Source organism: Simochromis diagramma, unplaced genomic scaffold (assembly GCF_900408965.1).
Source record: "Simochromis diagramma unplaced genomic scaffold, fSimDia1.1 OVJJ01000361.1, whole genome shotgun sequence".
Lineage (NCBI taxonomy): Eukaryota > Metazoa > Chordata > Actinopteri > Cichliformes > Cichlidae > Simochromis > Simochromis diagramma.
Genome location: NW_024386860.1, coordinates 10094735 through 10118928, shown reverse-complemented (window position 1 = coordinate 10118928; position 24194 = coordinate 10094735). Strand labels below are relative to the sequence as shown.

At 41.1% G+C, this 24194-nt stretch overlaps 1 protein-coding gene and 1 long non-coding RNA gene across 2 annotated transcripts; one reads left to right on the top strand and one right to left on the bottom strand.

Annotated features, from left to right (window-relative positions):
- Nucleotides 1-64: 64 nt before the first annotated feature.
- Nucleotides 65-22686, bottom strand: ago1 (argonaute RISC component 1). Its single transcript, XM_040030417.1, has 19 exons — nucleotides 22192-22686; nucleotides 17690-17876; nucleotides 13185-13305; nucleotides 12094-12275; nucleotides 11388-11524; nucleotides 10925-11059; nucleotides 9811-9898; nucleotides 8968-9115; nucleotides 8500-8619; nucleotides 8265-8387; nucleotides 7459-7592; nucleotides 7031-7215; nucleotides 6683-6842; nucleotides 6340-6430; nucleotides 4035-4229; nucleotides 3812-3946; nucleotides 3616-3717; nucleotides 3269-3468; nucleotides 65-2772 (listed from the first exon to the last, which is right to left on the bottom strand). Exons 1-19 carry the CDS (start codon nucleotides 22214-22216, stop codon nucleotides 2664-2666), a joined length of 2577 nt encoding a protein of 858 aa, XP_039886351.1. The 5' UTR covers nucleotides 22217-22686; the 3' UTR covers nucleotides 65-2663.
- On the top strand, nucleotides 14270-15647 carry LOC120732668. Its single transcript, XR_005695624.1, has 3 exons — nucleotides 14270-14565; nucleotides 14658-14767; nucleotides 14846-15647. It is a non-coding gene; the product is annotated as an uncharacterized LOC120732668 (long non-coding RNA).
- Nucleotides 22687-24194: the final 1508 nt, after the last annotated feature.

Below are 24194 nucleotides of genomic sequence, written 5' to 3'. Positions count from 1 at the left end.
GACTTACTTTTCAGACAAAGCTGTATTAAACGCACACTAAAATCAAACAAAAAACGCAACAAGAGTAATAAAAAACAATTTTATTTTCTTTAAAAAATAACCCTCCCCAACAGAGTTCCCATACTATCACATACAGAGCCAAAATAATATGCTTCCACGTCCTTTCATTCAAATCTATTGGGAAGTGCTATGACAAGGACTGTTCTTGATCAGTGGCTTCAATATTGCTTAGTCAGACCGTGAGGCTGCGTGGAGGGGGAACGGACTCTCCCGTGTCCACATGATACATTTCCAGGGTGACTGCCATTTCGTCTCCCCCCTTTGCAAGGTGCTTTGTGGCTTCAGTGAGTGAAGAACTGCATCTGGTTTCAGTGGTGTTGGGGAAATGCCCCCAGGTTGATATTTTTCCTTTCTTTCTTTCTTTTTTTTTTAAAACGCAGAATGAGGGGTAGAAGACTGGCCCCGACTGTGAAAAGCCCCTCAACTGCTGGGCCAAAATACATAACAGGTTAATATTATATATTCATATATACAAATCACCGTGGACACAATGAAGGATCAGTAAAACGGTGTACAAAGGCATTTTGATTATGCAAGTTCATAAACATGATTTAAAAATCAAACTCATCTGATCTCTTATCTTTTGATCCCTTTCGACTCAAAAGGGGGTCTGACCATCAGACAAGATTTGAGGCGCTTAAAGGGCAACTGAGGTGGAATTTTGGGACCGTCTCCACAGTGCCCTCTTGAGGATACACTCTGACACTAGTCACAATATTCATAATAATAATGACAAAGGAAAAAAGCAGTCTTTATAACCATTACACAATCGAGGCAAAACGACTGACAGGCAGTGGTGAGCGCGAGGCTCCTACCTCTAAGAAAACCAAAGTAAGGTGGCTCAGAATATCCAGTCATAAAAAATAATTACATGCATTTTTCTTCCATAAATCCAGAAAGTGACTAGATGTAAAGGCAGGGCATGTTAAATAGTCGTAATAGAGGCCCACCCTGTCAAATGTAGCAATCCCCTAACTGTGCTGCCCACGCACACAGAGCACCAATAGGGATTGGCTAACACAACATAGGGGATTGGGGCAGGGGATGCTGCAGGTGTGTTATGCGACGAGTGAGAACAGACGGCAAGGATAAAAGGTGATGGCGGAAAGGTTGATGAGTTTGGCTTAACGTGGGAATGGGGGGAACAAGTGCATTTGATCAGCTATGTCTCTGCATGCTGAGAAGGAGACTGAGAGCGCAGGCATGTGTGTGCTTCTGTTGTAAATGCCTGCAGAGGGGAAGAGCTCTGTGTAAAAGCGGGACAGGCGCAGGATAGGTTGGTACAGTTAGGCAAAGAAAAGCACGGGTGGATGCGTGGAGCGCGCCGCTTGGCGCCATTTCCACTGATACACGTTGGAATGTGCAGACGGATCGGAGCAAGGTCAGTTGCTGAAGGCGACTTCAGCTTTGCAGCACTTAAGTGATCATAGACTATATTTGCCTGCTTTTAAATCTACAGAATAGTGTTGACCTTGCCTATTGCCTTTGTTCTGAAAGCTACACAAGTGTGGGTGTGAAACGTTCAAATGTAGAGTGTAAAGTCTCGCCAACGGCTAGTTTCACCATTTTGAAGTAAAATAAAATAAAAGTAAAGTTTAAAAAGTGCCTCGTAAATTCTAAAAGAGCGATGTATAGAGAAATAAAAGATTATCTTCCTGTTTGAGTGCCCCCTTTCCATAGGGTGGCATCACTTTTGGCTGGTTAACAATGCTGGTTTAGGTGCATGGGGTGCAAGTATATTAGATACACACTATGCAAATGGTCCCTCTACTGTTACGCTAAACTTGCCTCTAAAGGCGAAATCTCTAAGGGACTGGCCAACCAGGACAGAGTGTGTGGCAGGACTCCTGTCCTGGATCTACAATATGCTACACCTGCTCTTTCTTTGTCTGCTATAATATAAAGACCAGAGGGCTAGCCTCGCATGTACTAACAAACTCTTTATGTGCAGGACTGGTGGCACCTACATGCTAACACTAAGTGCTAATGTACCATACCCCGGACTCCTCAAGGCTGTTTAAAAAAAACAGTTTTCAAAAACATTAAAAAACATGAATGTAGTTCATGATAACATTAAAATGATACATGTAAGTGTGCGTGCCCAGTACCACCTCTAATGAGGATCCCATCTAACAAGGGGCTTGCAATACTGGCATCCGGCATTTGGATGGGTAGAGGCAGCATCGTGGTGGCAGTTAAAAAAGTTTTTAGGATTTTTTTTCTCCTTTTTATCGCCTAGTTTTCTATTTTTCTCCCATCCGTATTGCATACTTACATACATAGGAGTGTGAAGGTAGCATACAATACAATTACATAATACCCATGATTTAAAAATTCAACTTAAAAAGATCAATAGTCCCGGTAAAGTAAAAATAACAGTAATATTCATAACCTTTTGAGTGCATGAGGCTGCAGAGTCTACCTGTGTTTTACAGGAGAGGGGATTTGTGTTTCTTGGATTTGAGTGACTGATTGCTGTGAAGTATGTGTAGTGGGCAATTGTAGGGAGTAAGGGATGGGGATGAGGTGGTGCCGGTGGGCCGTTTGCCCACTCAGGTAGAAATGAGGTGGGAGGGAACGATGGCGGCGATGGTTGGTGACGCTCAGGCGAAGTACATGGTCCTCAGAGTGTCGTGATGAATCTGAACAGCCTTAGCCAACGCCTGGGGATCCCGACCGTTACTCTGACCGGACACATGGCTGCCCTCTCCACTGCAGAGAGACGAGAGGGTGATGAGAGAGCGAGCAAAGATGAGTTACACATTTCATGTCTTGATAAGAATAAAATTGGCAGCAGCAGCAGACCAACAGCCCCACTTGCTGCTGGTCGTAGGAGTTGTCAGTGACAAACTGTAGACAGTATAAAAGATGTATGTAAAAACTGTGATGTCAATCACTGGTTAGCGAAGTCCTGTTATCTTGGTGTTTTGAAACTGAGCATGACTAGGGAGGGATGGACTTGACTGTGAATGACTTGTGATTGACAAATCATTAGCCAGTGCACACACCCTGGATAATCCTTAATTCTGCCTCTAAGAATGGCCATAATTTACAAAATTAACTTCAGTTTGACCTGAAACTACCAACTGTGAAAGTCAAGAAAGTGCTTACTGAGGCCACAGAGGGAGCAAGCTTACCAACCCCCCAACAAACATCAACCAACCAGGAATAAAGACATGCGTAGTCTATCTTTCGTAGCCACACTGACCTGTCATGTTCTTTGTCTACCAGATGGTAGCGGGCACGGAAGGCCACGAGACGAGCATAGTAGGCTGGGGCAGGGATGGAGACTGAGCGGGTACAGCGCACGTAAGTGTGGCACAACTGGTAGGTTAGAATCTGCAACTCATCAGCTGTGAAGCGATTGTCGTCCCATAAGACGTAATAATGAGACGGCCGGCTGGTACCCTGAGGACAGAGGAGAAAAGGGCAATTAAAATAACAATATTTTTTTTGTGTAAAATAACTGCAAGGTTAAAAGAAGTCAAACAGATTTGTTCTTATTATATTATAATAGAGATTTCTATGGAACAATAAAATATCTATTATAAATACCTGTATTCCTGCATGACTACACAGGTAGAAGTCAAACTCGAAGGGATGAGTGATGCTGGTGTCCACTGTAGTCCCTGCAGGAATGTTCCCACTCTTCCCAATCTGTCCAAAGATAACACAAGGAAAAAAACAGGTAAGCAAGTATGAAAACTTAGTAGGAAACAGAAAAACTGAAGGGAAAAGAAAGAAAGTTTACCCTTTCAGACTTATCAGCACAGAAGAGGCGTGTGTGGTGACGTTTCTGCACCACGATGTAGGTGATACCAGGCTGATAGTCCTTTTCCAACTTTATGCACGCATCTCTGATGGCCAACAGCTCGTAGTGGAGAATCTGCGTGTAACAGTTAGCACTCAGATTAAAACATGTTAAAATGGATTTTGGTGGCATTGTGTCATTAAGATCGCAACGTCCCACCTACCTGAGGCAACTGTCCCTCAGGAACACCGTCTCTGTAGAAAATGATCCTGGTGGGCTTGAAGCGGGTCGACTTGTAGAACTGAATCAGCAGTTCGCGCACCATGTAAGATAAATCTTCAATGATTTCCTGCCTGGGTCTCTGGACGCGCACTGTGGCACAGTATCTGCTGGGATGGGCATCCATACTGCCTACCACCTATTAGAGGGAGCAGGAAACATTGAAAAAGGAATTTAACATGATACTGTGTGGATCACTGATTTCACTCTTAATATGACTTGCAACAAACGAGCATTAGGTTATTGAGCCCCTTGACTAAAGTCATCTCTCAAATAAATACACCTTTTGTCACTGAACATTCTTCATGACTTTTTACTTTATGAAAATCTGTGCAGTAGTTGAAGTATTGATTCACAGACATGAGTCATTTTTTGTCGTGTGCATATTTGAGCATTAGCATCCCCTAAAGGCTGCAGCTGGGAAGTGTGCGAGGCTCAACGTCAACCTTTTATTTTCCTTCCCTCAAATCCTTACACGATACCACAATGACCATTTCTCACCAGTTTTCTTCTCAGCTCGTACTGTTAACGCAGACCTGCTTTCCTCTCCTGTCCTCGTGACTCAATTATTCGTCATAATTGCTAGGCAACAACACAGCCAACCATAGGCGAGCTGAGGTCAAGGGCGGACGAGAGCTGACGTCATTTCCTTTTGAATGTGAGTCAGTGATGAGCCATTTGTTTCCCTTTATACCTCACTAATTCCTCTCGCACTCCTCCTTTTTTGTCTTCGCTCGGCCTCGTGTGCTGTGCGTCAAAGTCTAAACAAAGCGTCATATCGGCGCTATGTGCTTTTGATGAAATGGGCTGTACATGCAGGTGGAGTTTGAAGCGAACGGTACTATGAGAGAACCATTGAATGAAACCCTGCATCACCATAGCCCTATCAAATAGCCAAAACATAACAGAATAAGCCTGTTTGTGTCACAGCCATCTCAAAGTGTTCATCTGTTAAAGATCAAAAACAGCAGTCGGCTGAAATCCAGAAAATAAAAAATGAAATTTGAGAACAGAGCATGTGCACGCTTATTTCATTACACCACTTTATAGCACTCACATCGCTCATTATAGAAAAATAGGGTTACTTTAAACACCTAGTTTTGTTACCTAAGCATTGCACCTATGGCAGCTGATGCATCATCTGGACTGCCTTTTTTAACATCGCAAATCCCCGCTGACTGAGTTACACTTCTGACACATCGACCAAACATGAGAAAAAGTACCTCGAAGCCCGCTGCTGTTGCATATTGTTTCAATAAAAACTTTTTTTCAACCCACAAACCGTGAGAACATGTGCCTGAAGAGACTTGACTTTACTAAAGCCACAAAACAAACTTCAGAAGGGCTCCTCAAATTAAATTACAATATAGTGAAATGTTATTACAGATTTTCTTTTGTCCAATGATGTAAAAACTAGTTAGCTTTAAGCTCTTCTATTCTGAACCTACTACCTAATGTTGAGGTATTCTTCTCTTACCAGCATTAATGAGCACAGTGGCCATCGAGTCCCACTGTCACCAAGCAACCACAAACGTGCGTTTTTTTTCCCCTGTGGCATCTCGGGGTCATTTGCATTATTTACATGCCCTTGCTATCTTTGATTTGCCTAAAAAAAAGGAGTGTCGAAGCCAACAAAGCAGCTGGATTGCCATCACATCCCAGAGAAACATTTTTAAATTTTTTATGACTTTTAGCTACTAGAGTACTTAGCAACTACTGTACAGTCAATATATATGGTACAAGGTAACCAGTGGCTTTAAGAATAATAAAGACCAAGTATAAATCCATTTGTTATCTAAAGGTCTTTGTCCTTAAATGCAGGTATATAGTGTTAATTAATGCCAATTAATTCTGTGTATGACTTTGACTTGTTGCTATATCTACACCAAATGACAACCAATGCTATAGTTTAAACCTAGAACATTTCTTATCTGCTTAATTAGAAAGTCTATTTTTTCTCCAAACAAAAACTAGTGCTTCATTATACTTATTCACATTTTTAAATAACTCAAATGTCTTTTCATCAAGTAAGCAACTTTAGCCAGTAACAATGGAAAAAGGCTGTTCACAAGTTACCAGAGCCAAAAGCACACCAGTATTGCCCACCCATGGGTTTAACCTGCACGCCTAGATTTGAAAAGTGGCCAGGCTTTGTGACACACCGTGGTTGCACATTCCCTTCCTTTTCCTGAGATTGTATTTAAAATCATCTAGTGTCGTTTAATGAAGGCGTAATCTCCGAGACTTACAGCAGTAATGGAGGGCTTCTTGCCATCTCCAGCCGGGGGGTGTGTGACATCTGCTCCCAGGAAGATAACCGGCTGCTGAAACACTGCTGACCTGAGACAGCAAATGGAGGAGGTGATGCAAATTACACACACTCATAAAGGCAGTGAAGGGCTGCTGTTGGTGAGTCATATTACTGAAACGTATTCAAACGATCACCATGTCATCCAGCAGGATTTTGATAGAAAACTCAAGTCTACTGCCACTGTCAGCGCTTTACACCTATGTGTCAGCATCACTCATCACCTAACTCAAGATACCATAAATATGTGCAACTAATTAAAAACGGGTCAAACAGAAGCTCACCGCTGGTGAGGCACCAGGATATTGTTGATCCCTCCCAGCTTCACATTGATTTTGAGGCAGAGGTTGGACAGAGTCTGCGGCGACGTCTTCACCACGTTCTTAACCTGGACACATTGCGTGGCCATGCCGAGGAGGGTGTCACCCACACGCTTTACCTCCGCTAAAGGAAAAAGTTTGGAAATTACTCACACGACAAAACAAAAACAAAACATGATTCTAGTTTATTGGGAGCTTTTTAATACTCCCATTTGACCAAATGCTTCAGGAGTTTTTTGACTACTTTGAGCAACAGTATTTCATTTGTTTTGAGAAAATTATGGCAAACCACATGTATCAAATACAAGTTACCATAGACAGGAGTTTTTCCTGGCAGGATGACGATGATGAGCTGAAGTCCAGAGTATGTGTTTTTCAGGTGTCTGAACATGGGCTCCACGCTGTCCGCTCCCTGGGCATATTTACAGAAGCATGGCTGGCCCTGAATTGGCATCCCAGCATCCTTTGAGATTTTACGAAGCTGGTCTGTGAAGTTCCTGAGATGAACAAACAGATGAGCGTATAAAGCATCTCCGAGATAACGTTTTTAACTTATTATTTTCTGTCTTTGGGATATTACATATAGGAGGAATAAACAACATAAGAGAAGGATTGTTTTTCTTCTGTGCAAAAGCTCATTTAAAAATAACTAACCTTATGAAAGAAACAGCCATGAGCAGAAATTATTTAATCCCCCTCCCCTTCGACAAAATCATCTGCTTGTGCTCATTAGTACTTACTTGAGCACCTCTTCTCTGCACTGTTTCTGGGGGGCAAAGCAGGCAATAGCCCACACTTTGATCTCAATGCCATTATAAAACTGCTTCCCTCTCATGTCCCACACTCCCTGGTTGGGTGTAGCTATGGCACGGTTCTGTAAAAAAGAAAGGACCGGGAGAGACAGTTTAAGCCAAATCAGGTCACATTTATAGCAAAAGTACAGAGAGACGACAAATTAAAGCAAAAACAGAGTTTCCAAGGTCAAGAGCTTAGTGTGTCTACTAACAAACTAACAGTCAGTTACAGAAATTCACTCATTTTCCTCAGTCTGTGATCGACATGTCAAAACGAGTCTCTTCCTGTGTGAGCGCCACTTGAAGCATGACTGGAGATAAAGGATACTATTCTTCCAAAAGTGGAAAGCCCTGTCTCAGAAATTCTCAAAATCCTGCATCGGTATTTAGTTGGGAAATGGGATATGATCCACATAGACTAATAAACATCAAATAATTCAATCACTCCTTGTGCTCTACCCATCTACCCTATAATCATCAAAGAGATCACTCTAATCTGCGCCTCTTTATAGGATAAAAGCGATCACTCTTTGTATTGATTTGCAGTAAACCCTTCATCCAAACCATATAAGCAAATCACACAGAGATCACAAAAGAGCCACCACATGCCCTCACCAAAGGAGTCAAGCTTTTAAACTTGTCTTTTAATCTGTCAACACTCTGCTCTCTGTGAAACACACACAACTAAATGGCTGCATTCTTGACAACATAAAAGTCGATATGTTCAGGTTGACGAATGAACCGTGCCTTACCCGTCCTCCGTACTGCAGAATAGGGGCTGGCAATACTCTGCCCATCACCTCGGCCATGTCATCCTTCACCTTGATCCCAAACTCCTGAATGTACGGGTCCAGGTTGAAGTTGGCATTCTTCATCTGTAGAGAGTAAAGGACTTGTATTATATCTCGCCGTCTCCACCTTATACTATAAATCAGTCATTTCAAAATGATGCACGGCCTCCATCAAACACTTCCCTCTGCAACTCACCAGTCTGCTGATCTCCTCTTGCCTGTCCGGTGCGGAGCGAGCTGTGGCTTTAATCATAGTTGAGGTCTGATTATCTGTCAGTTTCTTGATGCATCGTTGACCGGCTACAATATTACACACCTGGAATGAATACATTCAGTCATTAATGTGTAAACACTGGCTGTCCAAATGAAAGAAGGTTTTTAGTCTGTGTGCATGGTTGTGTTATCTTTTAATACCCTCTATGTCGATATATATATCGATACACCTCAGACGGCCAAGCTATTTAAGGGCCTAAAATGATAGTTTGTTGGGATTCTATTAAAAACCCCAATAAAAAAGTTTTGGAGGAATAACAGTCATTAATATACACAAATACAGACAGAGACATGATGAGCTAGTGTTGATCAACCGATATGCTGGTCATCCTCTACTTTAAATGGTAAACTTTTTGCATCATAGTTGAAACATCACTGAACTCTTCCTCACCTCCAGAGGCAGGTAGGTGTGTTTCTGCTCCTGCCCCACCTGTAGACAGGGTAGGTGGGGGTATTTGAGCTGCAAGTTGTACTTCTGCTTGAAGTACTGAGCCACTGTACATTCTACTGTCTGCCCGCTTTCAAGCTGAAGGGGAAACCTGGTACAGAAAAAATGAGAACATGAGCATCATGTCAGTGTCATCACCCGATCGCTCTTCATTTGTAGGTTTTGTCTGTTTCTGTCTGTTATTTCTGACCAAACCTGAAAATGTGCACTCACTGTCAAAAACAGTAAGAGATTTCCCATTTAAGCTACTTGATTAGGTTCATAATAAACAGAGGAAAGAATAGCAGGTTTTTCTTATTCTAAAGAAAAACACTCGTCTTTCAAACATGATTAAAAATCATTATTTCAGCATTAAAAAATGTTTCAACGAAATACTAGAAATACATGTTTATGCATAAGGAGGGACTTTTTTACCATTATCATAGAGCATTTCTACAATAGGAACTTTACAGATGAACAAGAACCTTCTGTAAACCTGGAAGGAACATTTACCTACATTTAAGCTAAAGAACTAAGATTAATTTAGCTCCTCTAGAACCGTTTTAATTGCTTTCCAAACAAGCAAGGACAAATTTTGGTGATTGGTCCAACATGTGATTGCTGCATTTGTACAACTTCAGCGAAATTAAGCAAAAGTACTTTCTTCCAGTGACATCAATATAAGGATGAATACCTAATATATTCTAATGTATTACTCTAATAGGATAAAATAAAATAGCAAGACGCTGTCAAGTTGGGAAATAAATTTGTGTATTTTCTATGCCAAAAACAAAAGCAAAGTCTTACGTTTGGTGGCTGGCAGGACGTCTGGTAACATTGCATACACGATACTTTCTTTTCATTTGGCCACAATGGGTCACCTCCACCTTCAGGCCTGCCGACAGTAAGCGGGGCAACACAAATATTAAGTAAAAGTGTCGGAAAGGAAGAGCTTAATGTGTGACCTGCTGTGATGAATTGCTTGGAGATGGTGGCACTGTCAACAAAGATAGGAGGCCGAGCCGAAGGTGGCAGATGTTAAGATTTTATCTGGGAGTGACCAGGAATGATAGAATTACAAATGAGTACATCAGAAGGACAGCTCATGTTAAGCAGTTTGATGAAAAAAGGCTGAGAGGAAAGACTGAGATGGCTTGGACATGTGCAGAAGAGGGATGGATTTACTGAGACAAGAGTGTTGAAGATGGAGCTGCAGGGAAGGAGGACATTCAGAGGGTTGGTGAGATGGAGGTTGGAAGAAGAAGAGGAAGACAACCAAGATACACAGAAGAGCATCTTTGAATGTCAAAGCATGAAGCAGATGGCCTGTAATGGGCTGATATAGTAGATGGGCCTGGTTTCCTGTTCTTAGCTACTCCTGTCAGTTAAGAACAGGAAAACGAGGCGACAGTTCATACAGGGTCACCAACATTGGACAGACAATAGAAGACTGCAAAAACATTGCCTCGTCTAATGAGCCTCAACAACATTGTCAGCAACATTTAGATAGATGTCAAATTGTGATTTGACATAAACAACATGTAAACATGGATCTATCCTGCCTTTATCAACGATTCAGGCTGGTGTAATGGTGTGGGGAATATTTTAGCACAATTTGGTCCTTTAGTACTAAATTGTGCTAAATTTAGTCTCCTTGAACATTTTACTGACCATGTCCATCTCTGTATGACCACAGTGTACCCATCTTCTTGTGTGTATTCAGCAAGTCTATACTTCAAATGCATAGAAGTATCAAAGTACTTTCTAGAGTGTGAATGTGTGTGTGAATGGGTGGGTGACTGGATGTGTAAAGCGCTTTGGGGTCTTTAGGGACTAGTAAAGCGCTATTCAAATACAGGCCATTTACCATTTACTTTCATTATTTCTTCGGAAGGTACTTCCACACTTTTCAGTAGCCCACCTTTAATTTCCTTGGTGAAGCGGACCCTTTGTGAGTCAGTGAGGGTTTTGGGTTGCTCGTCAATGTTGCGAATGTCCAAAACCTCACACATGAACTCAATTACAGGCTGGGCTTTGTAGAAAGCCGTGGCAGACACTAGAGGGAGACAGAGAGCAGAAATAAGTCAGAAGAAAGTTCCAAAAAACAGGTTCTTATTAAAATCTGTAACTTTCAGAAGACTTTGCCACTTTTTCTTCACAGCTAAATGAGTGTTACAAACAGCCCATAGAAACAAAAGCAGCAGTGTAAATTTATAACTTAACTTTTGTAAGATACTCATGGCTCATCTTTTCTCACAGAACAAGTTTTTCTTTTCAAAATACCCCCCCCCTCCGTGTTTCTAACTAGTCACACAATGTCGGTAAAACCCACTGAGATCACTGGCTGACTACACACTCTGGTGAGCCTGTGTTCAGTGACTCACCATCAATGTTAAGCATCATCTTCCACATGGCGGGACGCACTGATTGGTGGAAGCCAAACCAAACTTCCCTTCCCCCACCAAGTGGGTGGTAGTATCCTTCAGGTGGGGAGAAAAATGATCGGCCCACTGGTGTGTACCTAATCAGAAGAGGTGGAAATCAATGTTCTGATTCAGGGCACGACCGCAGCATGAGTTCATGTCTAGTGATGTGGATGTTTCAGAACAGGTCACCTCAAGAAAAGCAGAAAACTTGCAACACCCAAACAAGAGGTTTAAGGAAAAAGGCTATTTTTCTTTGGATACTATATCACTGATTTTATATCTGTGGCTTCATGACTTCCTTTTGAGCACTTTCAGGTTAAGTCTTCAAGCCAGTTATCACTATTACTTTGCTTAGCATTGTTCAGTGGACACTTTCACACAGGTGTCAACTAACACGTGTCTTTTATTTAGTAATTCTGATGCCTGGAGCGATGATGATCTGATGCTTGTGGAGGGAAGGACTCAGTAAGCACCGCTAAGCTGTAAAGTTAGAATATCACAAAAAAATAATGTGAAAAAAAACCCTGTAATTTTACTAAATGTTTTCAGGATGCACAAAACTCTTAGAAATAGCTGATTATCTGTGTGAACAGACTGTTTGACAGACTGTAAATACTGGTGTGTGTTGTTATGAACCTATAAGAGAAACTTTGATATACTCGACCTCATAGAGGCCAGGTGACGCATGGCCACATCCAGGGCTTGAACTGAGTCAAGGGGGACCTGCAGTCGGCCACTGACTAGAGTCTCCTGCAGCAGGCGCCATGACACCTTGGCCAGCCAACGGATGGACACCTTGAAGATTCGATCCTTTCCCTCGCCAGGAATCGTCACCTCAAAATCTACCTGAGAGAGAGAGAGAGAGCAAAAGGTAAAGAACAAATGAAATAAAGACACACCTGTAGCAACAAAATGAAATCCTCAGGCTGTGCAGTAAACTGTAGCCCTTTTCAGGTACTGCAGAATATATTATTGGAAGCTGACATTTCACTAACCCTGCGCTTGTATGGTTTACATTTCTTTGCATAGTTTTTGCATGTCTCCATACCTGTAGGTGTGACTGTATGTTGTATGTTGTATGTAAGTTTACTTTCTAGGTAATAGCTGGAGACACAATTCCTCACACCTGTATGGAAAGTATAAAACTATACAAAGCAGTTTGGTAGCTGGGCTGTCTGTATCCAGAAGTGCAAAATCCTAAATTTCTCTAAATAACACATTACAGTGTTAAAAAGTGAGTGAAAAAAATGCTGGACTATGTTTGGGGAAGGAGCAGTGACTTCCTGTCTTATTACCACAGACGAGATCCAGAGATGCTTTTGGAAAGATGTTTTTCTAATTGCCCGTCAGGGGCAGTCAGGTGATCTGACCCTATTGTTTACACATCAGATATCTTCTAATTCATTTACTTAAGGCAACCAAGCACATTTCCTAATCAAATAGATCCTTTAAGTATAGAAAATAACATGACTAATTACAACAAATACATACATATTAAATGCTTTGCTGTTTTATAGAAACTTTTAACCTCTCAGGTAATCAAGCCAAGGTCATGCCCACGGACAGATGAGGAGGAATCGAACCAGTAACCCTGCTATTAGTGGACAATCTATCCTGCTTTACCACGGCATCTTTTTACCGTCATTCAAATATTTGCTTTCCTGTTAAGAAACTCAATATATCACAGCTGAACAGGGCTTAGGAGAGACTTCACTGAGTGACTGTGTAACACAAAAAAACACTCCAAACATTTACCTTCTCACTCCCAATAGGAAGTGCTAGCACTGTGTAGATGTTCTTCTTGCCATCGTACACCGGCTTCCTGTCACCAAAGAGCTGGGGCTTGAAGTGCTGCACCATGTACTCCACCACCTCTCTGTAAGCAGCAACACATGCAAACATGACATGAAATTAATGTGCAATAAAGCCAGAGCAAATCCCCCTCTGCCAGTTAAACCTCTTCCCTCATCAGGATGCTGCTTTTGTCACGAGGAGGTGCAGTTATTGAGATATTGATATAGAGTAGGCAGGATACAGCTGGTGAGTTCAATATCTGGTGGTCACAGGGGGAGAAGCAAGGACAAAGAGCATGGGTGCAGGTGGTGGTGGTGGTGGTGGGGGGGGGGGGGGCTACCTTTGAATGCATGGTGCCTTGACCTTCACTCAAGTGTGGGGGATGAGGAGGTCTTTCTAAAAAGGAAAGGTCGAAGGGCTTGACCCTTGCATGCCTTCTTGGACCCTTTGTGTTTGAGCTCCATTTCCTTCTGATTCTAAAAGATCCTCTCTTAATATCAGAGGAGATGGTACTAGAACACTCAGTGCTCAGGGATCCTCATTTAGAGTTTGGATTTTCTGAGGATCTACCACTAATAAAAAAAAATATCAATTTGCTTCATTTATTTCTGTTTATGGCCATGACCTTGTTAAATTGAAGGACAACAAAGCTCAAGGGCTCTCTTTCCGGGTTCCGCAGACGGCCTCTGCTGAGGATTTTAACAAAATTTCATTTGTGTAATCAAACATTTTATGAGGGTACTATTATGTTTTAGCAGACAGAAGTAAAAACTATCAATGTATTTTAGGTTTGAGATCACCAAAGTTCCTATTAGGAGACATACAAAATGAATTCATATGTATGAGACTGTACTTAGGTGAACCTTTGATGCTTTTTCTTATTTTTTGTCATATGTATTGTTAGTGTAGTGGCTGATCATAATAATCGTGGCTAAAGTTTCAAATAATACATTTGGTGTATGTAATTATGAGTCAAAAGCAAAGATTTGAGGCTGCTCTAAATATTCAATTTAGTGGGTTTTTTTTCTAGTCTGGGCACCGTGTGACATCAGTGAGAGGGGATATCTTAATATGGTCATGTCTGACACACAGCTGTGGCTGTGATCAAAGAAGCCCCACCCACCTGCTGCAAGGGGCCTGCCAATCAAAAGAAAGGCGGCTTAAAGGGACGGAGGCCTTAAAAGGAGAGTTGCAAAAATATATTTTTCTCAGTCAGATAGATGGAGGCTTATTATGAGGAAAACATGGTGACTCAGTGGTTAGTGTTACCCTGCAGAGGCGTTTAGCTTCACAACCCAGGAAAGACTCCTGCATGTGGAGTGTTTCCAGTCTGACAACATAAGTAAGTCACCGCTAAATAGTGAACTTCATAAACTGAGTTAGTACCAAATAACTCATAAACCTTTACCAAAATCATTTTCTTTTATTTTGTAGTTGCTGGGATCTGTGCAGTGGCTCGCTGAGACTCATGGGTAACACCTGGGTTGATTGCTCACCTGTGTACGTTTATCGCCCTGACAAGTCAACCACTCTTCCTTATCCGGGTCATTAATTTTTTTTGGTCAACTTAGAAGGCTACATATTTAACTATTTGTTCTTATGTATATTTATTTTTTGTGTAGGTCATATCTCCTCTCTTTGAGGAACAAGGTAAAGACCTAGCAGAAGACGGCTGCAGAGTTTATAGAGAATCCCAATTCTCTTAGGAGCCAAAAATTGGATTGGACAGGGGTTTTTTCCTCATCATATACCTGCTGACTGGTAATGCTAGAGGTGCCAGTTTTCATATAAATGTTGATGATTCATTTGACTATAAAAAGTGGAAGAACAGCTCTATCTGATTGGAGATGGGAACAATTGGTTTATCCCTGCAGCTTCTGCTTATCTGCCAGTCCTCCCATGATTTCTTGAAACTACTACAAAGCTTTATTGTTGCTGTGAAAGGTGCTAGTTACATGTACAAATGGGCATTTTCAAGCTCTCTGTACCTTGCATTTCTGTAATGCAGACTTGCATGCACAACCCAGGAAGTCTAGTAATCCATGTATTCATCATTGGTAGGAGAAAGTGAAAGTCCTTTTTATGAAGCTTCTAGCTCTGAACTTTACTCCCTTTTCCTGTCTTTATGTTGCTGAAATGCTTCACTCAAACTTCTCCTAATTCTATCATTCATTTTAAATGCTAACAATGATCATAAAGCACTATACTAACTAGACAAGATGAAAGGCACGAGTGTAGAGATGACTTGGTGAAGTCTGCCACACAACCGTTCTAGTTCAAAGTTCAACACACCTCTGAAAACAACAACAACAATGCTGTCACAGTTTAACACAGAAAACCTTTTATAGAGTGGGTGTGTGATGGCTGCATGTGAAGCCACATGAATTCACGCACCAGTACTTGGACAACATATTTTACATGTGCTATGCATTGAAATACAAACAGATAAATGATGACACAATCTTTGATTTTGCATAACTTCTGTTTATTTAGACTTTGTTGAAGCTATACTGATTTCCCCTTTGGGGTTATGGTAGGAAGGGCACCTGGTGTGAACTCTGTTAAATCAAACATACCTGTGACTTCAGCACTCCTAAATACAGGAAGTGCAACCTGGAACATCCAATGTCCCAACATCCCTGTTCTCTAAGCTGGTATAATCAGTCAGCATATAAGTTTGCCTTTGTTAAGTCAGTGCAGTTGGGCTTTGCTTTTGTTTAGTTGGTTTGATGTTATGTTTGTTACTTTCTGATCACAAGTAGCTTAGTACTCCACAGGTGACCTCTTTAGAGGCTCAGATCTATGTTTGGATTTTTTTTTTGGGAGAGTTCCTTTTTTTTAAGTATTTTTATTTTTGAGTTAAAATGACACTCAGTTAAAAACTTACCGGTGTTCTTCAAGTCTAACCAACTTGGTCCTTCACAGTGATAAAACTTTATTTTCAGTTATTTGGTACCAACTCAGTCAAAGATGTTTGAAGAGTCTTAGTCGGACTTATTAATGGGAGCAGGCTGTTGGTTGACTGTCTATAATCATTTGTGCTGCAAAAACTTTGGATGTAAAAATGGATTGAATTTGTTTTTCAGTCTAGAAATTGTTGGCATTTACAGCCATATATTTGATTGAGGCTTTAAACCAGCCCCTGATGTATGACTCCACATATAAGACAACTGTGGAAAGTGAAGGTCAATCCCATCTTGTTGACAGCCAGCACAAAGTCAGACAGATGACACCATCTGAGGATGGTATAAAAAGCAGAGATCGCTATGCAACGTAAACCCCCCCCCCCAAAAAAACAGGCCTTTATGAAAAGAATGAAGTCACCTGGATCAAACATAATGAAACATATGTATACTGTAACATTTTTCTTCGCAGAAACAAGACAGACCGTTCACAGGAAGCAGCTCTTTGCTGAGCCATGGAAAGTTTGCAAGGTAGAAAGAGCACACTTCTCTCTTCAACTTTGAAATATATATATATTTTTAGGTACACTTTATTTCTTGGATTAAAGTAATGAATGTGACAAATCACATTAGTTTTGTTATAACTAAAAACAGGGCCAGTAAAAACATGGACAGGGACTACAGGTTTCATGAAAAATACTAAAGCATACAAATACTTTGTAAGTAAACTAAGTTACTCCAATTTAAATAGGTGTTATATGATATAGGTGATATTCTTCCAATGTTTGCATCAATCATTTGGCTTTAAGCTGCATCAGGAGGCACAACATTCAGCTCAAGCAAGTTGGTTTCAGTTTTGATTCAACCATCTGTCCAGTCACCAGCAGGTAAAGAAGGTAAAGCTACTGCAGGAAGGAAAATTGTCTTCTGCCTAATATAAAACTGAAACCCATCCAGAGAAGACGGTAAATTATTTATTTTACTCAGTTCTACACAGATGCATTACTTTTTGTGCTCTTCATATTCCTCAGAGTTGTAGTTAAAATGACTTTCATACCAGCACAACCTCCTGTTAATGTATGTGTTGTCAGTTATATAAATATCTGACACATGCAAACAGGTACAATTTTTTTAACTTGATATCTATTTATATGCACCACAACTCCATACTGATTTTCTCACATAACGTGATGTTAAAATTAAAAGAGCGTTGCTTTGGCAACACTTTATTATTTTTCCAATACAAGAACCCCAAATTAATCATCGTAAATAGATAGCTGTTGCAAAGAAATACATTTTTCATGCTTCAAGTAGCTGTTATCGCTGCCTCTTCAAGGATAACACACACATTACTGGTTGGTGGCTGTTGGGCTTTCATTATCCAATTACCACACAGGAGGCAATTCAGCTACTTGATGACTTCTTCAATGCAAACCCACTGTTACAAATTAGTAACTTTGTTATTTGCTTATAACAAATGACAACTGACAAGTGCTGATCTTTTCCATTAGTGTGAGACATCAAAGAAAAATGCAGAGAAATATTGTGACTAAAATCTGTTACCTGTTGACTCGTCGTGGGCACTTGTCAGGCTTAATGTCCACCTCGTAGTGATAGACATCCATCTTTGGGATCTCCACTTCAAAGTAGTTGGCCAGCAGCCTGATGGGCTTGCCCACGGTACCCATGCCTGGCCGGCGAGGGGCATGGAACACCTGCTGCAGGGGTGGGGGGAAGACCCCCATGGGCACTGGACAGATACAACATAGGCAGCCACAGACAAGGACAGGTAACAGGGAAAAATGTGGTTCAGAGCAAAAAGGGTTTGAATTTGGAAAAGTGCACAAATACGAAGCAACACACAGGAAAAAACCAAAGGTGAAGCAAAGAATCAACGGTTAAGTGAGGGGGTGGCAAAGGAAGCAGTGGTGAACAGCAGAGGACAGGGCAAGGAGGGCATGAGCCAGGAAGGAAGCGTAGGCAGGGGAAAGGAGAACACCACAAGAGTCACTCGTAGGGACAGGAAGGCCGGTAGAGGGAAGATAGTTTAAAAAAAAATAAACAAGGAAGATATTAAAAGGCAGATTGTGCATTTGGGGGCAGCAAAGAGAGAGACACAGAAGTATGTACAGCAAGGTGTGATCGAACGTTAACAACAGTAAGAGCAGCCACATGAGGTCATATATGGGGTGGAGGGGGGGGGGGGGGGGGTTTAGAGAAAAGGGAATAGGGAGAAAAACATGAATAAATTAGTAAATATTTCCTTAAGTAAAAGAAAATATGATTAATTTTAATTTAATTTTGCTGTTCACCAGTTATCACGAAATCACGATGTCTAATCACATGGTTACCATGCAAATTATGAACTATGATAATCAATTAAATGGATCAGAGTCATCCAGCTTCTTTATGTTTAAGATTTTTTTAACTGAATTCTGTATTGTAAAAATCTGTATTTTGGGGGTTTGGGTTCATCTATATTTTTCAGAAGCATCCCTGTGAACACACATTTGATCCTATATGCATATCATTTAATAAAAGCACTAAATTGGGGGGAAAAGAGATTAATTATGTGACTAAAATGATTAGTGTAGCAAGGGGGAAATAAACAGCAGCTATTTTGAGAATCAATGATTTTAGACATTCTGCAAGAAAAAAAAATAGTGAAAAATGTCAATTATTCTTAGCTTCCAGTTTTCTATTTGCATATTTTATCTGTTTCTTCTTCTATAATAAGAGAATAAAAGAAATTTCTATAAGCATGTCTGTCTGTTCTTCACTCACTACATCTACTACACACATAGATCACATTTATTAACATCAGTTACACACTACCCAGGAGGGCACTGCACTTATAGTAAGATTTGAACCAATACACCCAGCATCTTAATGGTCGTGGGTTTTACGTTCAAAATAAAACTACTGCCTGTGTGCAAGAGACACTTCACATGTCCAGTTTCCTTTCGAGTTGGTTAAGTTTAGCTCCAGCTTGTATATTCTAGGCCTGAAGCAGTCTTTTTAACAGTATACATTATGCCCATACTAGTTTCAAAGTTAAAGTCTCATCAAGTCAGGAGGTCTAACATAGAGGGGGTCCTAAACTGGGTGCTTGCTGTGACTCCTGCCTGAGAGGGGCCCACTGCCTTAACCTCTGGGTCCCCAGAGAACAGCCCTCCTTCACCAAAACAAAGACCCCAGCTGCCCTGCGCCTCCATCTCGCAGACACAAATTCACGGGTGTACGACAGAGGGAGCGCCCTTGCTACGATGAACACACTCATACACACAAACACAGGGGGCCCCCCTGTACATTCCCAGCCTCACCATGGAGACACCAAGGCAACACAGTATTGTCATGGATATCAGGGGACCCGTGTATGTGTATGGCTGTTGGAGGAGAGGCAGGGTGCTGCTGTGGTCATGCTGAAGAGACCTTGGCCTTTGTGGTCCTGAACTGAGCATGTTCCCACATCATGGCAAGGCGTCGGCATCCTCAACTGGAAAAGCTCTGCTTTAAATAGCCACTCCATCACATGTTCACTATTCAGAACATGCTAAACGAATCGGAAGAGTAATGGCCATAAAACACTGTTTTCTCTTCTTAGCGGGTATATGACAGATTAAAGTAAAAATCAGAGTATCTTAGACCATCAGAACTTTTATACATCACTGGATTGGTTTAACAAGATTAGTGAAGGGATTAGACGTCTTTCATTCAAAATATATTCCCTTTAATGATTGTGGTGGAGCAATGTCTAACACTTCAAACACAGGTCTGACGTAGGTGTTCAATTTGGGGTTCAGTGAGATCTGGTGACTGCAAGTAAAAATCTCAGGATATGATTCACATCAGTTTTACACTAAACTATCCAGTGAGCCCTTGTGCTCTATGGAGGTAGGTACTGTCATCCTGGAAGAGATCACTGTCGTCAAGACAGTGATTAACAGATTAAAATGATATCTTAGAAGAAATCAATATTGATTTTCAATGTCTCACAAACCATGCCAGCAGCACAACTGTACCACGTAATATCCTCAGTGTAGGGGGTCAAGTATTCAGGTTTTTCCTTTAATCTGTCACCCATCCATGTGTGTGTGTGTGTGTGTGTGTGTGTGTGTGTGTGTGTGTGTGTGTGTGTGTGTGTGTGTGTGTGTGTGTGTGTGTGTGTGTGTGTGTTCATATGAATATCAAAGTGTAGAATCACAAGTCCCTAAAACACATCTGACAAGCACTGTAAACACAGACACCAGACATGTGGTGCCCGCACGTACTTTATGTGCAAGAAAGCATGTACGCGTGTGAATGCGTGAGTGTCTATACCGTGTTTTGATTGTTGCGCACGCACACACAATGACACACACTTCGCCCTCGTGCCAGTGAAGGCAGATGGTGAGAAGCGGAGCCAGCCCTCTCACATATCCCAACACAATAGCAGTCTTTCCCGGGCGGTAAGACTTAAAGCGGAGCTTTGGCGCTGCATCACAAGATGAAGACACTCGCTACTTGAATCCTTTACAATGACGTAATAAGCAATAACATCAAGTCACATGGGAATGACTATTTTAAAGTCATACCTGGGATAACACGTTGTTGTTGTGTGTTTCGTTTTGGCTTCCTTTGCGGGACAACAAATAAAACAAATAAAGGATCTCAATGTGAACTTTTTAAACAACTCCACATTAAGTTTGCTGGTAATGGCAAAAATGTGTGGCTGGTGATGCTATACAAATACACACAAAAAAAGTTAAAAAACTAGAGAACAATTAGGCTCCAAAAATACAAGATACTGGCTTATAAGCTAAATTATAAGCCAAGTACACAAATTACAAGAAAGATCCATTTAGGCATCACTTGTGTTGGCCAAATCAGTTGTGTGTCTCCAAGTATTTGGCTGTTGACCGTGAGCCAAATGTAACCAGAAAAATCTTTCAAAATAGAAAACTGAATCATCACACTTGAAACACAAAAGGAGATGTTGAAATAAGGGGCCTCTAGAGAGCCCCCCCGCATCCTAAGAAATTAAAACAGGCCTATTCAACTAATTTCAAGGTTCAGGATCTGAAATGATGACGTGATTTTACCATCAGGGCCTGCTTTGCATAAACACAAGCCTGAAGATATCCAAAGAGGATTCAGGGATCGTTAACGAGTTCATGTCAAAACATTTTGCATCAATTAAAAATACAAGTCTTTATAAAAGCCATGCCTTCAACAAATTTAAGACATTCATGGTTGCATTATTAATGCCGGGCACTCAAGACGTTCCACAGTAAACAGACTTTAGACCTGGGCATAAAGTCAAGTCCAGTGAGTGCTTTAATTGCAGGTCTCCACACCTCAGTATCAAACAAGAAAACTACCAAATGAAGCCCATCTCTGATCTGACTGGCACTGTCTGCAGATACAGAATCAAACCGCAACACATAAATATAATGCTCTGCATGCTTCTCTCAGTCTAAACGCAGATTATGTCATCTCGAACAGGAAGAGGAGATAAGCCTTTTTTCCTCCTTCTTATTTCACATAGATAAATAATTCAGTTATCGCTGCAGATGGTAGGCCCGAGGTTGTCGTTAATGTGTGCATTTAAGGACACTGTGCTAAACTCTCTCTTGACAACCTTAACTATATTAGCAAACGTAACCTGTCAGTGAAAGGGAGGCTGGTCTGTTCCGTGGGGCGTGCGGGTGCAGCCAGCTGCTGCTGCTGCTGCTTGAAGGCGGGCTTCACCTCGTCCCTCCTCACCAAGATTCCCACGACCTCCCTGCCCCCGCGCATGGCTGAGGATATTGTCAGACTCCAAAAAGGCTCATTTGCAGCTATAAATCTGGACAAATAATAACGCTTTCTATGGAGTGCAGTGCATGCAGACAGCAAGACAGCTCCTCTCCATCTCACACCCTCTCTTCTCTAAACGTTCGATGCAACAGAGAGGCTTGACACCAAGCATCCTCGTACATCCCCCCCCGATGCTAAGGCCAAGCTACAGTGTCTAGTTTTATCAGCTGCAGTTTGGCCCGCAGTATAGACCCGGATTGGTTGCATTTAAGTAAAAATAAACCTACCAGCGCCAGACGGTCCCGGCTCCATCCCATTCACTTAGCCGCGCGGGTACAAGCTAGCTAGTCCGGGGGGTGCTGTGGCCAAACCGCCGGCCCCCTTCAGGCTGGAAGCGTCTCAGACTTCCAGCCCCCTCCTCTCGGCGTGCAGTCTTCTCCTTTCTCGGTGTACCCCCCCCCCCTGCCCCTACCAGAACCCCCCCAGACCCGCAGAGGAGTTAAGGCTAACGCCGATAGCTGCCAGTTGCTCGTCTGCCCGTTGACCCTATAGCCAGTAACGGCGTAGCTGCAGGGCGATGCCGTCCTATTTCAAACCACTCTTCCTCGGCGGCGCAGCGGGATCCTTCCCGGTGCTCTGATTTAGCCGATGGTCCGCGGCGCTGTAATTTCTTGCCGTTCTGTTGTGCTCCTGCTCACCGTTCAAGCAGGACTCTCCAGCGGAACAAAAAAGGCCAGCCCCTCGCCCCCCTCAAAAAATCTGAAACTTCTTCTTTGCCATTGGAAAGTGTGAAGGAAGTGTTGACGAACTTGCTGTCACACCCCAGAGGTCGAAGGTGGAACTACACTGCAGATATGCAAATACAGCCAAATTATGTCTCACGTGTCAGAGACTGTGTGCTCAACGCTGAGGTTTAAAACTAATGATCACTCGTCTTAAAAAATACAGCCAACATATTCTGAGTACATTTTAAAGGTGCTACATCAGGTGTTTGATCAGTTTAATCTCAAAGGGGGAAGATCAGTAAAATTATCTATAATAACAACCTAGAGCATAATGACCTATATATCTGCTGGTGTAAAGAAGTTAAAGAACATTGTGAAACACATTTATTCTAACATTCTTTTATGAAACAGATGATTGAAAGTCAAAGAGTTCTCAACTTCAAGACCTTTCCATCACATGCATCAACCAAAGCAGAAAGTGGACCGTTTGGCTTCGTCATGTTCACATTAACAGCTATTGCAGTTGTGCCATTAGCAATCTTGAAATATAACATTTAACCTTAATTGATAAACTTGTGAACCTACATGCTTGATATGTGAACACCAAGTCTCTCACTTGTCTTTTTTCATCCTCTTTTAGAAAATGTCGCAGATCAGTATTGACAACTATACATTTGTCTTGGTTTATGTTTATTTTAGTAAAGGGCTTAATGATTAATTTATTGATCTGTAATTACTAATTTTATTGCTGTTACATATTTGCTTTTTGAGGCATTAATAACCATATTTTAATCTAAGTCTTTAATCCAATATTTATATCTAAGTCTTTGATGCTTTCATGGCTTGTCTTTGTAAAAAAAAAAAAAAGAAAAAAAAAAAAGAAGAAGAAGTAAAAGCACGAGAAAGAATACTTTATTTTTTAATAAATTACCATGGAGTGTTTATTCTTTCAGTCCTACATTGATTATTTTGTACAGGAAAAAAGAACAAATGTGCACATTTCCAATAAACTTTAGGGGCTAGAAATAAAGGAATGAATGAATGAGCTCCAATTGAACATTTGAATTCTTACAATACAATATTACAATAAGGGTTGATATATATATGAGAATATCTAAAGAATTAAATGGGACAATGGATATTTATTAAATTTATTGCCATTATATTTTTTCTCATGTCCCATACGTAGTTGGTTAGGTATGAAAATCATTTAGGGTAGTTGAAATTCAACATGCTGACATTTCAAATATATATTTTTTCCACTAATGACGTAAAACCTTGTTTTTAACTTGATCAATATAATAATGTAGCTGTATTATTATATCTGTAATATTGTATGAAAGTCTTGAATCACCGCTCAATTTGTATGTTTTTCTATGAAAATGTGAAATAAGTGCAACAATTTATTGAAATGTGCAAACACACATGGAAATCCAGCCCTTTAGGCAATGGAAGAGTTTGTACAGGTTTATGAGCCTGATAGTTATAATTGGGTAGGACCACCTTATTTTTATGTTCGATTTAATTTTTTTTTTAAAGATATTAAAAATAATAGATTTTAATTT